Below are 18,835 nucleotides of genomic sequence, written 5' to 3'. Positions count from 1 at the left end.
CTGATTAAAAAAATTCTCACAGTGAGACGAAAGATGTGTATGAGTGCCTGTATTTGTCCTCAAAAACCCTGAAACAGACCACAATATAGGAGGAAAAACTCTAATTTAGATACAAGTAGCAATTTATTAGCTTGATTTTGAGAACCGTCTAGTAGATGGGTTCCAGCTTATGACCTGTTTTCTCCAATTCAAAAAGTCCGTTGGCTATGTTGACTGCCTTCTGCTCTGTGTATCTCCTATACACATGCTATTATTAGCTGCACTGTACATTCAGTGTATACCTTGTACACACTGTATGTAGGTCATGCTGGTTTCATCTAGAGTTGATGTGTTGTGTTGCACAGATTCGCTCTATACACATACATGAAGTCATTGAAACCAACTCCCAATTATTTTCAAACTTTGGTTTACATCTCCAAGGTTTTAAAATTGATCCTGTAGATAAAATACTTTGAAACTTTTAGGATGGTATTTGTACACTACAAGCCTAATGTTTAGCCCATTTTCAAGAACCAAAATGAGAATTTTTTTAATCAGAACAAAGTGAAATGATCACTTTAAAACTGCGCACGAGCAGTTAAACGTCAGTTATTGAGATAAACCAGGAAGCTGGTTTTCAAATTCACTGACATAGGCATTTGTGATTTGGTGATTTTTCATGTACTAGTATTCCTTTTAAAATAATCTTTTTATCACATCCAAGCTGAGGAGTATGAAAGTCTTCATAATCACTGGTATTTGACAGAATTAAGCCCAAACAGTAGTCAAGTGTGCCAAAAGCAGACAATAAAACAGACAGATTTCCAAACTTTACCCCTGATGTACTATTCTAGTCACCTGTACTGACCACACAGAAACGTTAGCGCTAACAGGGCCATGTTACAACCGGTATTGTGGCAGCAATGTCTAATGTTACATCAATGTATTACTTACACACTGAAATAAATGTTCTGACTTCACAATCTGGACTGGGCTTACTGTTGGTGCTCTGTATTAAAGGCTAACAACGTTTGTGTGCGGTCAGCACAGGTCTATACAATGCCTTTCATTCAAAGAATTTGAATGCTTTGCCGGGAAAACTTACGCAACATCTTCATTTGAAAATGTTAGTGCTCATCCTAATAAAAATCATGAAGGTCAGTTTTGAGAAAAGTTGATCATGAGCTAACCGTGAGCTGGCTTATAAACCAATGATATAAAAATGGGAGAGAGACAGTTGGGGAAGAAAGAGTTGGGGGGGGGGGTGTTGGATGCAGTGTGTAAGAAGGGAATGGACTGGCAGAATAACGAGAGACAAGTAGAAAGGAGGGAGGGTCATTTCCTCTACTACTGTAACTGATAACTAAATCACAGTATCACAACTACTTAAATCGGAGGCTTTCAAACTTGTCTACTTTTGGGTTCAGCCAAGTTATCTGGACCAATCATGTGCACTACACTGTCTCTCGCCACAGATGGCGCTATTCCATTACAAAGAGCAGAGCCATAAATAGAGTTTGGCCAACCCGGTTTCAATGGGTTACCAACATGGCGCAATTTCCTTTGAATTGGGCCTGCCTAACAGCAATATGCACGATGTTGATAACCCATCGAAACAGCCAGGGTTGGCCGAACTCTCTCTCTATTAACAACTCTGACAAGGAGGGACGGAGAGAGTTGGAAAATGGAAATGACAAAGAAATGGCGAGGTGGGTAACAAAAAAAATCTGAGAAAGGAAGAGAAAAACAGACGAAGCAATATAAAGGCATGCAGAAAAGAGTAGGGGTATTAAGAAAGGAGGGAATTGGCAAGTGTGAATAATATGGGGGAAACTTGGAGATGAGAAAGGGAGAGAAAAAGAGTGAGATTCAGAAAAAAAGGACATATACCTGATTACACAAGACCAAATCCTAGGATTTTGATAAATTTTCAGAGCATAAACTTACAAGAAACAGAATTACGGAATCAGTATACGGGTACATGGGTTCTTGAGATCATAAAGTTTATTAAATACCTCATAGGTTTTAAAAATCAACTTATAAATTTTTCTGATTTTGTGATTCGCCACCTCCCACCTCAATCCAAAGAGATATTTCAAAGTTAGCATTCAGGTGATCGTTAGACTGGGCAATTCAACCATCCTCTCTTATCCAGCTCCTCAAATAGAATTTTAGCTGTAGGTTCCCTGGTTGGTCTCGAACCATGTATTAGTGTAATTGCACATTAAGAAAATCAGTTCAAAAGGCTTGGCCCTTGCCGTCGAACAATGACCCCTCTAGCTTACTTCCCTCTCAAATCAGCACCAGGTCTGATGGTTTAACAAGAGGCCGACATTCCAGAATGGAAGCAGTCTTCAATACAGCAGTCTTCAATACGGTCCCCTCAATCCTGATGGACTCACTTACACCTATGGTCTGTCACTCGCATCACCGTTAGTCTTCCAGCCCTGACTAACCGGGACCACCTTAACGGTTTATCCCCGGCCGACACTCCAGAATGGAAGCAGACTTCAATACTGTCCCCTCAATCCTGATGGACCAGCTTACACCTATAGTCTGTCACTCGCATCACCTTAACAGTCTTCTGACCCTGACTAACCAGGACCACCCTAATGGTTTATCCCATGGCCGACATTCCAAGATGGCAGTAGTTTTCAATACTGTCTCATCACTCTTTACTTCCACCTATGAATGGTTCTCACATCACCAAACAGTCATCTGAAACTGACTAACTGGGACCACCTCAATGCTTCATTAATTGGCACACTTTCCTGTTAGTCTTCAATACTCTCCTATCACACTCCTAATAAACTTGATAGCACTTCTCTTCTACCTTCTGCATTATCTTAAAAGCCTTCCGACCCTGAAGCTCTGAAGGTATAACCACTGACTGACACTTCTGGTTAGCAGTAGTCTTCATGACTGTCCTGTCAATCCTGATAAACCTGATTCCACTTTTGGTCTACCCCCTGCATCACCCCAACAGCATCTCGACCCTGACTAACTGGGACGAGTTCTGAAGGCCGAACTAACGGCTGACATTCCTTGATGGCGTCGGCTATGTGATTTAGCTTCCAATGTTTCTTGAGCAGGGCATTGTCGATGTTAAATGGTCCGTCGTGTGTCCTTCTTACTTGGGTGGCAATGGCCGAGGACTTGAGTTCTTGGCCAATATCATGGATGACTTTCCGGAGGTACTGAGCCGTGTCCGCATAGGTGGTAACCTCTGAAAATTCAACATGAAATATAAATGTGTCTATTGCTTAACTAAAATAAAATACCATGAAGTGAAGACACACAGGTCTAAAATCATATAAAAGACAAGAGAAATATTTCATTTTTTTTTTCAATCACTGACAACTGTTACTCTGCTAACTGACAGAGAGTGACAACCAGTGAAAGGGCAAACCCCTAACCAGTCACAATACCCAACATGAAATGAAGCTGGTGTTCAGAATAGACTACTGGGTGTTAAGGAATTAATACCACTAAGGACAGTGTTAGAGCACAGTTCATTGGCTTAACTCACACCCTCAACACCAACACCAACTAACAGTGATATAAGAATAACCCGACACCGTACACCACAGTACACCAAGCTGTGCAAAAAACGGAATAAATTTGCTGTTTTGTAGCTGGTTCATACCCTAATTATTAAGGATAAATCTTAGATGGACAAAATTTGATGTTTTTAGCCGTTTCTAAAAAACAGCTGGAAAACAGGAAGTTGCTCACTGTCCTTAAAACCACCCAATATGATTGGAGATGCTTGTAAATTATTTTCTTTAGAAACTACATACCTAGCTCAAACACTGGAGGCTCAAACATGGTACATGCGACGTCCGTCAGAAGAGGGTTCGTCCTTCCTACGGGGTGTAGCAGCCCCCTCACTGCCAGCTCGTAGGCCTCCTGGCTGTGGACGTCCACGCCAGACTGGCGGATCAGTTCCCGCTGGTAGCTGCGGTGGATTCTGGAAGTGATGCGATCCAGCTTCTCCATGTTGATGTGGTCTGTGGAATGAAGATGGAATAAGAAGATATCATGTACAGGAGAGGGGGAGAGACGGAGAGATACAAAGAAAGTGAGGGAGAGATAGAGAGAGAGAGGTGATGTTAACGTGTACCTCTTCTTAAAACTCTTATAGTGCCATTATCATTTGTCATAACACATGAATGAAGCACTGGAATTTGGAAGAGACTTAGACAGAATAGCACTCAGTAGATAATCTTGTAAGTATAACAAAAAGGCGACTTAGATTAAACCTTTTTATAGACAAGAGATGTTGCCACCTCAGCAAATCCTGAATACGGTAATACTATAGATCCATTTGTATAGCGCATTTACTATATGCATAAATCATACTCCGCCCCAGCTGTACCTGAGCAGCCATATAGGCGGCACCTTTAAAAATATGTTCATAGACCAGATGAAGAATTCATCATTCCCAGAATTCCCATGACAAAAAGGAAGCAACTCTGATTTTCTTAAAAATTGACCTTTTTCTTGATTTAAGATATTTTTTGTATGCTCTCTATGTATAATGCTAAACGAATTGGAGTCACACTGCTCCTAATTTCTGAAATATAGATGTTTCGAAATTCTACATATTTAGACCAAAAAAAAAAAAAAGATGATATATTTCCTCATTTACTAAGAAACCCTTTCCACAGAGTTGCTTCCTTTTGTCATGGGACGGCAGTGTAATTGTCAAGGGTAAGAGTAACCACAAATGAAAATAGCTGAAATAGCACAAGCTAAAAAAATTGAACTATAACACCCCCGACATGTTCTATTTCTCCAGTCAGTGTAAATAAGCAAGAACATTCTTGCATTAGGACATAAGATCGGTTCTCGAATCTCTCAGAAACTCACTATATGTTGTCTTCTGCCAAATCTTGCCTTCACTGTCGTGTGTGTCCGTTGCCACCCCAAAGCGCCCTCTTACGGTGTACTGCCGCGGTAATCTCGCTGCTTGGTACTGATTGACGAGCTTCCTTCCATCCCGTACAGCCAAGACTAAACTCAAAATAAGGGAAGAAAACACTTATTTTGGCAAGAGATGCAACAGTAATGCTGGATGCCAATACAGTTCCATATTTCACATCTTTAACCATGTTTTTATGTTTAAGTTATTTTTTTGTAATAAGTTGGCCTGTCACAAGGTATCTTCCTCTCTTTGCCACTTCCCTCCTCATTTTCTATGACTTATTTGATGTACATTGTGATTTTATACATTGTTATTCATTGTTTATTTTATGTATTATGTATTTTATCTGATCTCATGAGGAGAAATAAACTAAACTTGAAACTTGAATAATCTTGCATAAAAGATTAGTAAATCGGACATCAAGTTCCTATGCATAATTGTGCCGGTTTAATGACAAAACAATTGCTCTTTATTTGTGACATACTTTGGTGTTTGATGCCGATTACAATTTTCTTGAACCAGCTCCTCTGGTCTTTTGCATTGTAATCAAGAAATGGACTCTAAGAGCATAAATTACCTCAAGGAAAATAAACACCATTACCGAACCATCCTCAGTTGTGAACAAAACGCTTTGGGAGAATTAACTTGAGACCTTCCCTGCATTGACACTTAGTATGCTCAACCATATCAAAGCTTTTAGTCTTTTGGAACAATGGAAATGGGTGAAAATTATGCCCAGTCCCCCCATTCCCAAATGCATGTTTGTTCAAAATATTTTCTAGATACCCTGTATGTTCATACATCAATTGCCTTTTTGAAAATTTAGTGTGTTTTCCTTTTTTGTAAAGAATATTGTGAAAATTTCCTGTAGAAAAAAATATGACATTGCTGGATTTCCATAAAGTTGAGATCGATCGGATCAATCGTAACTCTTTGTAAGATGGGGCCCTGATACAAATCCTGCTAGGAAAGACGTTATGTGCATGCATCTTCACATTCACAGAGGGTTTCCTGCATTCCCCATCGTTTTTTTTTTCTGTGATGAAGTGTGAGGGTTAGCAATGAAAATACACTCCCAGGATTCCTGCATGAAAGATGCGGCTCTGACTTCTGGTAAAAAGCCTAAGAAAGAGTTTTAAGAATCCGAATACCTCAGGTCAGGCAAAAATTAATTTCTTTTTCATTTTCGGGGAGCTACATTTCACAACCAATCGCCTAAATCTGAAACATGGGATAGGCTTAAACACTGCAATGAAGGGAGAATTTCAGGAACCCTTAAAAAAAAAATTTCCAGGGCAAAATCCCCCCAAGCCCCCGTGTAATTTTTTCCCTGCTTCAGGTAATTCGCTGTCTACTTACCCATAACACCACACGCCTTGGTGTCCAGTCCCAAGGACACCACGGAAACAGCAATGTCCCTGTAGGCCGGTCCCCTCACCATAGGATGATCTGTGTAGCTGGGTACCTCCACAGCCTTCAAGGCACCAGGGTTGGCGGCAGTCAACCGGGCATCGGTCTCCGGGACAATCTTCACCAGCGTGTTCTGCGGTCGCTGCTTCAGCGCATTCAGCTCTGTACATTTGTGAGGGATGGCGAAAAGACTTGTGAAAATAGCAACTGAAGGAGTCCCAGTACCAGTGAGCAATGGGTTAATAATCAAGAAAAATAAATGACATCCACAAAGAGTGTGCAAAGAGTCTGAGTAATGTAGTCTGGTCAGGATTCATATTTGCACAAAGCATCAATGATGTAAAGAACCTAAGAATATGGTGTAACCGGATTTCTGATGCAGGCAGTGTTCCAGAGTGGTTTTACCGGGTCCACATTGTCGAAATGTTAATTTGATAGGGCTTATAATAGTTTGAAACAAAAAATATTGATGATAAATAGCACTTATGTAGCCCCATTTATTTCTGAAAACACATTCAATTACGTCACAGACTGTTCACAGTTGCTGGAAAAGAGAGGTCTTCAGTTCAGATTTACAGACCTGTCTCAAAGTTGTTACAATGACGAAGTTATAATAATAATATGTCCATTTATATAGCGCAGTTACTACGTGCATATACTCAACTGCGCTTTGATACATGGTATCATATTATTACCCCGGCTGTAGCCGAGCTGCCATATTAATAGGCGCTAAAGGGTTCGAGGAAAAATCCTACCGGGTACCCATTCACCTCATCTGGGTCAAGTGCAGCACAGTGTGGATAAATTTCTTGCCGAAGGAAATTACGCCATGGCTGGGATTCGAACCCACGACCCTCTGTTTCAAAGTCCGGAGACTAATCCACTGGGCCAAAACGCTCCACATATATATGAAGTTATATTGATTTTGTTTAACATTCTCATCTATGACTAATTTTCTTCATGATACAGTGACTGTTTTTTTTACCTTGTAGGAGAGTAGACTTCACAATATGTTTGACTTTCTGAGTTGATAGTCCTTCTGGTTTGTAGACTGCGAACAAACCACTCAAAGATCGCCACGCCTTGCGAGCTACCTTGAAATCAGCCATCATCCGTACCTTATTCCTTTGTTGAAAAAAGAAAAGAAGGAAAGAAATACAACTAAATATATATGAATATGTAATAAGATATCTAAAATGCATTTTTTTGCATCATATTATCATATGGCGGGGTAAACTTGTTACTTAATGACTGTCCCTTTTTTAATATCTCTTATTGATTTTCATCAGAAATATGGGGGGGGGGAAGAAAATTACCAGAAGAAAAAACTTAAGGAAGGAAATACATAGTTTAAAGATCAACCAGCAAAGCTTTCCATAGATCCAAGTCCTGCTATGCTCTTGCACTCTTGAGTCTGAGTTAAGGCTTCGCATAAGCTAGACCAAAAGCTTCGGTCTATGTTATGTTGGTTGTTCAGCTGAACTCCGTTGGCTTCACTCACCAAATACAGAGACCGAAGTTCTAGCGCGATCTGTACAGGGGACTAATGGCCATATGTTTATGTGTATTAAGTTTGGATAAAACAGGGCAGTGAAGTTGCGCGACAGCCGAGGTAAGTCACTGTTTTTGTTCCTTTTAACTTGATTTTCCCCGTGTTTTGGCAATTAAAGCCAAGAGGGAATATTAATTTCCATTTCGGTCGCTTTAATTTTCATAAGTTTGATTCATTAAAGACAAAAATTGAAGAGCCCCGACGGGGGGATTTTGCATTGTAAGTCCCCTAATGGTGGCTGCACGATAGCGAGCCGTCTGTTTACGAGGAGAAATTAAAAAAAATAAAAAATGTTTAAAAACTCCTCGAAACAGACTGCTGCCAGCTGTCTACGCATAAGCATACTAATCTAAGGTGCAGTTGCTTTATACACTGTCATGATGACACATATTTAAATCTTGCTCTTGAAGGTTACACATAAATCATTTCTTTCAGTTATAAATTAATAAGAATTTAATATTCATTCCATGGAAGTTAGATCCAAGAAATTAAACTTATAGCAATATACTAGATCTACACCAGAAAAGTTAGACCCATTCACTGCAACCATCCTGCCTGTGGAGTGTGGGGAATCTACAGGTAGGACTATGGTATGCCATTGCAGCACACAACACACACTTGTCTTTAGAAAATCATTTATAGAACACTTTTGTGACCAAAAATACTAATTTCCACTGTTGCAATTTATTTTTCATTGTAACTTGGGAATAATTTTATTAGTATTCACCAGAGCACTCAAAAACTTGAATTTTGGGCATATATTTGTATACGCCCTCTATTGGTGGAAAGTAATATGGCAAGAAAATTTTCATTTTTCAATCTCTATTTTCAATTTAGAAAAAATAATTAAAAGTAATTAATTAAAAGAATCAAATTTACTTAAGAGCCAAGTTATATGATGATTAGCTGTAATGGAATCTGACATGACAGTGTAAAAAAATCAAGCGTTTGTTCCAAAGACTAAGAGAAGATAAGCCAAACATAATTGGCTTGCCAACCTTTTTTTCCTGACATGGACTGATGGAGTACTAACAAAGAACAAGGTTATATCATAACCTTGTTCATTGAATGAGTGGACCTGTCTTGATTTTACTTCTCAAATTTGATATAAATTAGCACTTATGGTTGTTAACTATGTTCTGTACAGACTATCCTATGTAAAAAAAAAAACTGTTACACAAAGGAGCAAGTCCCTCAATCACATTTCAAGGTTAATATGCCTACCGCTTTTCCGAAATATTGCGATCGGGAACCGCTGTATATCGGCTTCCTTCTCGACCTCATCGTTCAAGAGTTCAGCTCAGAGTCAGACATCGATTTGCTTCGCCATAATTTTGATATGGTCTGAAGAAGTTAGCGACCAATTTAGATCATAAAAACATGTGGCAAACAAACTGCCGCTGGCAAATCTTTTGGCCGCTAAATTCAGTCCATATCAACATTACGGCGAAGCCAAGCAAAATGTCAGACTGAGAATTATCAATTATGAATTAATTAGGACAGGTGTCGAGATCGGAGCCGAAAATACAGTCGTTCCAGATCGCATTATTTGGAAAAACAGTGGGTATATTGTTCGTTGACCTCGAAATGTGACTGACAGACTTGCCATGACATTTGTGAACAATTCCTGCAGACCTGGTGGGGAAATTTGCTCGAAATCGGCAGGTGCAGTGCGAAACTGCGCCGAAAGGTTAACTTTAACGTTACACAGAATCCAGTACCTCGGACTGAGCTCATTTCCCGGCATTGCAATAACACAATCAAAAACAAATTTATTCTTTTTTTTAGATCTAAGGGCGTATAAAATCAAATATATTCACTCAAATTCGGCCGTCGTATATCAAACATAATAATTTTTATTGAAATCAACGATTTAATTCCATATTTACACATTCTAGGCAAAATATAAAGTAATTAACTCACCTCAAACAAAGTGGGGTTTCTGCTGAACTTGTCGACTAATTATACCAGAAATTAAAGTATGGTATCGCCTAGACAGGAATAACCGTCGTTTCTGGGGATTTATTCAACAATTTCTGACATTTTACTGTAATTGGAGCCAACGTAGTTCAGCGGAACAACCAAAATACAGAGACTGAAGCTTTTGGTCTAGGTATCGCCCCCCTCCATGAAAGAAATTTCGCCGATATATTTACCCGAGATTCTTAAAGGACAAGTCCACCCCAACAAAAAAATGATTTGAATAAAAAGAGAAAAATCTAAAAAACATAACAATGAAAATTTCATCAAAATCGGATGTAAAATAAGAAAGTTATGACATTTTAAAGTTTCGCTTGATTTCTCAAAACAGGGGACCGTTTCATCAACATTTTTGTCTGACAAGTTGTCAGATCTGACATCTTTCCTTGATTCTGATTGGCTGAGAGGCACTGTTACTATAAGTAACTGTCGGATCAAATGGGACTTGTCAGATAAAACGTCCGACAAGTCCTTTCATGAAACGCTCCCCAGTTCTATTCACATCCAGGGGGGCGTTTCGTGAAAGGACTTGTCGGACGTTTTATCCGACAAGTCCCATTTTATCCGACAGTTACCATAGTAACAGTACCTCTCAGCCAATCAACATCAGAGAAAGATGTCAGATCTGACAACTTGTCGGATGAAAATGTTGATGAAACACTCCCCTGGTCTGGGAGACTGATGACGTCATCCACTCACTATTTCTTTTGTATTTTATTATATGAAATACGAAATATTCTAATTTTCTCCTCATTGTCAAGTGAAACAATGATTAATTCCTCTCTGAACATGTGTAGATAGCATTGTTTTATGCTATATGGTTCAGTCAAGTTGGTCCTTATTGTCAAATCTGTAAAAAATGAAAAATTGTGTAATTCAAACAATAAAAAACAAAAGAAATAGTGAGTGATGGACATCATCGACTGACTCACCTAGTTGTGCATATCACTGTTTTGTGAAAATTAAGCAAAACTTTAAAATGCTATAACTTTCTTATTTTACATTCGATTTTGATGAAATTTTCAGCATTATGCTAGTTTGATTTTTCTTTATTTATTCATATCAACATTTTTCTGGGGTGGACTTGACCTTTAAAGAGTGCAGTGAATCCGAGCAGCAGTCAGCATTTCTGTACCACTGTCACCCTTAGTGGCGTATCTGGGGGGGGGGGAAAGGTGCAGGGGGGCACGTGCCCCGGGTACCACTTTCAGGGGGACGCAAAAATGAAAAGGTAAAAAAAAGGAGAATAGGCAAAGTAAAAAAAAAGCGCAAAAAGGAACATTAAGGAAAAAAAATGTTTAAAATACTAGTCAATTTGCATGTTTCAATTCAGTTCTGCACTTCTGCATAATCTGCTACTTCGCCTATACTTGCAGAATTTAATTTCTCGCATCCAAAATGAATTGACAATTTATGGCTTTCAATTAGTGAGTAAAATCACATTGATCGATCTGATAATGTCAGAAAAATCCAGGGCTCAACCAGGATTTGAACCTCTTATCCACTGATTGCCAGCGGCGTAACAGGGATCGGTGGCCAGGGGGGGGGGGGGGCGAGAGACAAAAATTTCCCGGTCATATCATGGTATATGAACAGGCGTAATGGTGTAATGAGGCGACTATTTTGAGAAGGCCAGATATTGCGTATCGGGCAGAATTTATCTTTGAAAACAAGTTGCGAGCGAGCGAAGCGAGCGCGCAAGAATTTGACCTTTTTAATACAAAAATTCAATTTTGTGATAGATTTTGACATAATATCCAGAAAATAATATATTTCAGTCTTTTCTCTTTAGATTCCTTTTTTGTGGTCTGTACGCCACTGTGAACAGTATTCTTTGCGGCAGGAGTGTGAAGAGTAAAAACAAACAAAAAACAAAACAAAAAGCGAGGGGCGCAGTATAGCACATGTGCTAACATGCTGCTTTATATAAGTCCCGAGCGAGCGAAGCGGGCGAAAAAAAAATCACCTTTTCATGAGAATCTAACTTTGAGATATTTTTTAAACATCATATTCAGTAAATAAAATCATATCCTATACAATTCTCCTTTGCTTTTCTTTCCTCCTTTTTTGTCCTTGTTTGTAGAACTTTTTTGGGCCATGGCCCAACCCTTCCATACGCAGTGCTGTGTGGTTGGGGTCCGGGGCGGAGCCCCCGGAACTGCTTGATATCAAAGTCATTTAAACCTCGCAGATTGCCGCTATTTTAATCAAATCGCGGACATATACAGAATATAGCTAATTACACAACACTTTATTTATTCAACCCAGTTGCGTAATGAACCAAATATTTTGAGGGGGCAAAACATAGCAATGTGGGAAAAATTTGTAAAAAGTCGCCAGCGTGTAAAGCGAGCTGGAAAAAATTGCCTATTGAAATTAAATTCTAATTATGTTATGATTTTTCCATTATATTCAGCAAATTACACATTTCATTGTTTCCATTCATTTCATTATACGTTGTCTCCTATAATTTCCTCTTGGGTGTGGAAGACCCCCCCCCCCCCGCGCCTGTATGCCACTGCCAGTAATTGAACGTGATTGAAAGGGGGCGTTATAGCTTATTTGCATAATAGCAAGCTTATAGCACAATGTTGTATGCAGTCCATCTTTCTTCCCGCTCTTTATAATTTCAATCATCGGCAGCCCGGTCGTGTTATTATTTTTTTTCTTGTCCCTTTTCTTTGTGTTCCAATTAAGCTTTTGATTAATAATATTCTGACTTCGTTTCCCGCTATTGTTTGCCATTTTGTCATCTTTTAATGTATTTCCCACCGTGTTATTGCATTACAGAGGCCTATTTCGGAATGATTTGTTCTTTCTCAAATGTTTTTCTTTCGTACATTTTCCCGCTTTCCTTCCTTTTCCATTTAAAAACAATGTTTTTAGTCTTCGTTTTCTTTTCCCTTTTCCCTTTCCCTTTCCCTTTCCTTCTCCTCCTTTCCTTTTCCCCTTTCCTTCCCCTTTCCCTTTTTTCTCCCTTCTTTTCCCCGTTTTTCTTTTATTTTCCCGGTGAAATCCGCCAGGGGGGGGGGGGCAGCTTGCCCCCCGCCCCCGCCTGTTACGCCACTGCTGATTGCTGGTCAGTGACTGTATGTAGGCCCTACCAACAGGCCATCACTGGTCCATGGCACAGTCAGTTACGATATTTGAAATAAGAATCAAGTTTTCAGGTCGGAATATTCAAAATTTTTAGCTCGCGCTTTTCGCGCTCGTTTTTTTTTTGATTTGTGAGTTATAGGCCCATCCCTTTCATGAGTCACTGCAAACAATTTTCAGCTCACGCTTGACGCTTGCATCAATAATACCTAGGCTATCCTATTTCGCTGAGCTACAACCCGTCCAATAAGTTCTAAGTTTGGGCCTACTTCTATATAGCTATCAGATCCATGCATTCAAGAGTTTCCCGCCGGGTTTCCCAATGATTTTTTTTATTGTTGCTCCCCCAAATAGCTATCATTCAAGTAGACTTTTTTGCTGATTTTTCCCCCTTTATTTATTTTTTTATTTTTTTTAAATTATAATTATTTTAATTATAATTATTGTAATTATTATTGTTATTATTATTTTTTTTCAAAGGTCATGGATAAAAAATGGGGAAGAGGGGGGGGGGGGGGGGAATTATATGCACGAAAATGAAAAATTAATCAACGACACCGTTGTCCTGGGTTACTTGTTTCGACGTTGTGTTGTGGGCGTTGTGGCGTGCGCCTGTAATCCAAGCTATGTGGGGAAGTTACAAATTGATGCAGAGGTTCGAGCCCTGGTCACGTCTTTCGGATGGTGACGTTAAAGGTCGGTCCCAGACGTAAATAATCATTTCTGATTGATACACGTCTGACAAAACTCAAATACACACACACAGACGGAATTTATTCTATAACTTCAGACTGTTTGCATGTGCGAACGCGAAAGTAAACCGTTTTTTAACGAGTTTGACCTTGACTTCACTAAGCCAACAATAAACTACAAATTATACTACAGACATGATCAAAAGAGGACCCACGCGTATTGTACTGAAGTTGGAAGATCTCGAGGAATTCGATAACATTAAAAAGGAGCTGGAACAAAAAAGAAGAGTGGAACAAGTTGTGGGCTTGAGCCCAACTGAAAAGAACGGACAGGCAGGCACATCCAACGGGGCAGCGGCCCACCAAGAAACTGTAGTTCCCGCTGGCGAGGTTGTTGACGCGAAGACCCGCGATGAAAGGATTCGTGCACGGATTGGATTCGATCCCAGACCTGTTCCATCTACTTCAAGTCGAATTGGAGAATTTAGAGGTGGCGAGTGACTCTACTAATTAGTAAGCTGCTTGTTTGTTGAGTATATATTTCCATGATAATATTAGAAATGTCATTAATCATGTTAATTATTAATATTAATCAATCGACTGTCTACCGTAAATTCGTATGCAGTCAAACAAAGTCAACAATTCAAACTAGTCTCTGGCCTAGTAAGAAGTGCCACTGGCACTGACACTGCTAGATAGCCTAGACTAGAGACCTTTCTAACGTTATAAATTATTTGCCATTGCATTGCATGTCTTTCAATTCAATTAAGTTCATTTTGTAGACAGGAAGAACCGTCGTTTCTGGGGATTTATTTAACAATTTCTGACATTTACTATCATCCCCATTGGAGCCAACGCAGTTCAGCGGAACAACCAAAATAGAATAGAAAGACTGAAGCTTTTGGTCTATTCATTTTGTAGAAAGACCTTAAGTTAACGCTAATGTCTTTCAGAAATTATTAAATTCAAATAATTAAGTTTATAGATCAATAATGAAAAGTTCATTAAGATGATAATGATATTTGATGGTGATTTATGATGATAGATCTAATTAATAATGACAAACATGAAATGCCTTTTAAATGTTATGATCAGCGACATAATCAGAGTCTAATGAATCAATAGACATGGATTGCACTGTTTCACATTAACAAGGGGGGGGGGGGGCAGTTTGGCTTTGCCACTGTACGGTAGTTACATGATTTTTAACTCCAAAGTTACATTTGATTTGGAAATACATACATTGCCACTCCATCTTGCTTTATCATCATGTTGCTAGTACTTTCATTTGTGATTTCATTTTTATTGTGGTCGTATTCTGTTAATGTGAGACACCGAATAAACTGTTGTAATTTTGTTTGTATCTTGTATTATTTTCCAGGGAACATGCAGCAGCATAATTTGGATTTCAGAAGCAACCTGGATCGTGCTGGTTGGATGCTGAGAACAGATGTTCATGCGGGATTATGAAATACATACAGGACATGTCCAGCAAGATCATGAACATGTCCAAATTTGCCATTCTCCTGCCAGCAGTATGCCCAATTCTGGCAGTGCTACCTGATGTTTGAGTCTTGGACAAGTGTTGACATCAGATCCATGGTCTATGATGGATCTTGATGTACATGGTTGAGATGCCGAACTGAGTTTGAACACGTGTACCGATTTGTAGAGCCTCAATTAAAACATGTTTCTATCTGAAAGGACGCTCACCATTCAAGTATATAAAGCAGATACGAACCAATAGCGCCATCTCGAGTCCTCATCTACTCATACATGGCTAGTTTCCTGACCAATAATGCTAGTGTAGTCTAGACCCACTTAAATGATAACATGCTCATTAATTACTCAATACATTTATATACCGCAATAATTATGTTAACAAGTAGCAAAACAATTTCTTATCATCTCAAAACATTTTAGTTTCTCTATACGAATACAATTATAGGTCAATTTATTCTCTTTAGTATTAGTAGATATCTGAAAACATATATTTTAAGACTATGTATTTATATCACACAGTCAATGAGAGACCACACACAGTTCACTCTCACTTGAAGTTGATCCTTATTTCCACTGATACTAAGAAGAAGAAGCTGCTTATGTCATGTTCACAGATTTCACCCCTAAAATCAGGTTGGAGAATATAGAGGTGCAATTAACCATGTTAAGGATGAACTCTTGTGGATGACCTTCATGACCATGCATCTCCAGAATTATTTTGATATAAAACAAATCTCAAAAGAGACAAGATGATGGGTGATTCAGTCATACTTCTGTTGAGCTCGTAGCAAAAAAGTCAACACTTATAGTGGTAGAATTTAACTAAATTCTTAAATGTAAATTGATACCATTTAACATTAACATTTTTAGCTTAATATTCATGACTTTGTGGAAAATATCTAAGTGGGTTGATTGGATAAAGAAGTGTGAAACTACTTGTACATCATTTTTGGGATGTATTGTTGACGACTTAATATTTTTCCTAAATATTTCCTGTATGAGATTTAGATTTTAAATTCATCAGGTTCAATGGACCCACTTGCTCTAAAATTCCAAAGCTATCATTTTATGCTTTATTTTCTTTAATAATTTCATAGAAATCGTTCTTTCATGATACAGTTGAGACAGCAATTTAAGTCAACATTCTAGTCAAACGTTCAGGTGGAGGGGGAGGGGGGTGTTTCACAGGAAGAGTAAGTGTGACTTATACCTTGGTCACATTTGCTCTACGGCGGCCGTACGGCGAGTCGAAAACAGCTATTTTCACATTTTATGTACGAGCTACATAGAGGTGGTTTGTACAAAATTAATAAAACGGCTGTTTTCGACTCGCCGTACGGCCGCCGTAGAGTAAATGTGACCATGGTATTAGAGTCATGCTTCAACGTCAATGCGCACATTTTATGTTATTTAACGCGTAATCTGAGTGATGGATATGCAGTAGTGCGCCCCCTGTGCGCATGATCTGACCAATGCAGTGATACGTTATATAATGCATGTCGCACGCAACTGAAATTTAAGTGCGACCCCAAGTCACACTTAAATCTTTGTGAACCACCACCTGGTCTAAAAAAAAAGCGTCAACTTGGTTAAATGTTTTACAGTTTATAGAAGGTTGATTTGGGCAAGTATTCTAGATCATGCTCAAAGGGGATGTTTACCCTGACAATAAGTTGGTTTTGATGAAAGAAGAAAAAATTGAGAGAAATGTAGTCAAAGTTTTGATGAGAATCCATAAAATCTAAGAAAGTCATAAATCTTGAAGTTTCTATTTTATGACGTCATATACAGGCAGCTTCCCCATATATCATGTAATGTAAATTCCATGAATTCCAATCTTGTAATGGAATATGAGGAAATACAAATATTATTCTTACAGAAATGGGTATGAAATGATGAGTCTGATGACATATCCACCACACAGATGAAGTCACTTTCAAGTTTATGGGGAAAATATATTTTCCACAAAATATGGAGGAGCTGGTGTATGTGACATCACAATCCCGAAGCTTTAAAAATTCACAACTCCTTAATTCTTTGATGGATTTTCATCAATTCTTCATCAATATTTTTCTCTATATTTTCTGCTATTTTTGTTAAGAACTTATTTTTCTTTATCAGGGTGGACTTCCCTTTCAATTCTGTGATAGCTTTTAAAGTCTGTCTAAAGCTTTGTTATAGGATTAGTAATGTGGATTATACTTGAGTATAATCAAATATTCCAATATTATAACTTTAAATTTTTCTTTCTTTCATTCGTTACAGTTTTAATTTGGCATCTAGCACCCTCTCTCTGAATCGCTTTTATTTTATTTCAAATAGCTCTTCAAGCACCTATTTTACAGATTTAGTAATTGGATATTAGAAAGCCACGGGCAAAGATTATATCCTGAAATTTTCAGCCCATTACATGCTTGAGAGGGGGTTGTATTTATGTAAACAAGACATAAATACATGTATGCAGATATTTCATTTTGATTCGCCACCAGGGGGCCGTTTCATAAAGCTGTTCTTAAGTTAAGAGCGACTTTAAGAATGACTGGTGATCCTTTCTTACGTGCAAAACCATCGCTAATGAATATACCATTCGCCATAAGAAAGGATCACCAGTCATTCTTAAAGTCGCTCTTAACTTATGAACAGCTTTATGAAACGCCCACCTGATTAAATTAAATGTTGATGTAAAATTGGTAAATTATCCAATAAAACACAGTTTTAGTTAATATCCTTCATACATTAACCCTTTGGGGGCACATGTATTGATATAATCTAGTACTGGGCCCCGTTTCATAAAGGACTTGCAACTGTTGTAACTTTGCCATTATGGCAATTACCATGGAAACCTTGATTCTGATTGGCTGATGAGCTCTGTTACCATGGTAGTTGCCATTAAATGACAAAGTTGCAACAGTTGCAAGTCCTTTATGAAGCGGGCTCCTGAATTGGAATAGTGATATGCCATTTAGGGGGATTCTCCAAAACTAAAGATAGACTTTAATATGTCTTGAAATTTTGAAAGTGTTTTGTTGTATATTTTGTGTTTTGATTCAACAAGTTCTACAATTGGGGCAGTAATATTTTTGTTACACACGCTCATTTCTCTTGCATTACTGAATATATTATTCCTTTATGACAGAAGATTATAAAAAAGGAAAATAAAATGTTATTCCATTTAAAATAATATGATTTAAACTGATTTAATGGAAACATGTTCAGCTGAAGATATATTCAACAGGCTAACCAGTATATTGTATTTTCAAACTGTATGATGTTTGAATCAAACATCATACATGTACTATGCCTTTCTGTTCTGTTAGACGGATAAACATGTAATGTTCAGCTTCGACATGACAATGCCAAGAAGAATGGTTATTTATAACAGACGATTTTTGAAAATTGAACCAAATATATGAGATTTATAATAATATCTCTTTTTTAATACATATTTTTGTTGTGTGAAAGGATGTATGAATAATATTATTGTTGTTAGGTGAGTTGTGATCATTATCAGGTGTAGATCCAGGATTTCAGGAAATTGAGAGGAAGCCCTGGGCTTTTTTTTTTGGGGGGGGGGGGGAGGTGGATCTTATAAAAATCAAGCAGGTGTTTATCCCCGAAAGTCTGACAAGCAACAAATGAAAATCCCAACTTTTCTGGATGTGCACTTGGTACTACATTGTATGTTCCTGATTGAGT

At 38.3% G+C, this 18,835-nt stretch overlaps 1 protein-coding gene and 1 long non-coding RNA gene across 2 annotated transcripts; one reads left to right on the top strand and one right to left on the bottom strand.

Moving 5' to 3' along the window:
• Positions 1–108: 108 nt before the first annotated feature.
• On the bottom strand, positions 109–9,839 carry LOC129278280 (pseudouridylate synthase TRUB2, mitochondrial-like). Its single transcript, XM_064109970.1, has 6 exons — positions 9,792–9,839; positions 7,302–7,441; positions 6,266–6,478; positions 4,852–4,995; positions 3,780–3,989; positions 109–3,205 (listed from the first exon to the last, which is right to left on the bottom strand). The coding sequence occupies exons 2-6, from the start codon at positions 7,426–7,428 to the stop codon at positions 2,910–2,912; spliced, it is 990 nt and encodes a 329-aa protein (XP_063966040.1). The 5' UTR covers positions 7,429–7,441; positions 9,792–9,839; the 3' UTR covers positions 109–2,909.
• Positions 9,840–13,743: 3,904 nt separating this feature from the next.
• LOC135156840 (uncharacterized) lies at positions 13,744–18,566 on the top strand. The gene is made up of 4 exons (XR_010295889.1): positions 13,744–14,149; positions 15,018–15,356; positions 15,680–16,353; positions 16,512–18,566. It is a non-coding gene; the product is annotated as an uncharacterized LOC135156840 (long non-coding RNA).
• The last annotated feature ends 269 nt before the right edge of the window (positions 18,567–18,835 follow it).

Source organism: Lytechinus pictus, chromosome 15, assembly GCF_037042905.1.
Source record: "Lytechinus pictus isolate F3 Inbred chromosome 15, Lp3.0, whole genome shotgun sequence".
In the NCBI taxonomy this organism is placed as follows: domain Eukaryota; kingdom Metazoa; phylum Echinodermata; class Echinoidea; order Temnopleuroida; family Toxopneustidae; genus Lytechinus; species Lytechinus pictus.
Note: the sequence above shows the minus strand (reverse complement) of the source record. Positions and strands in the feature narration are given on the sequence as shown.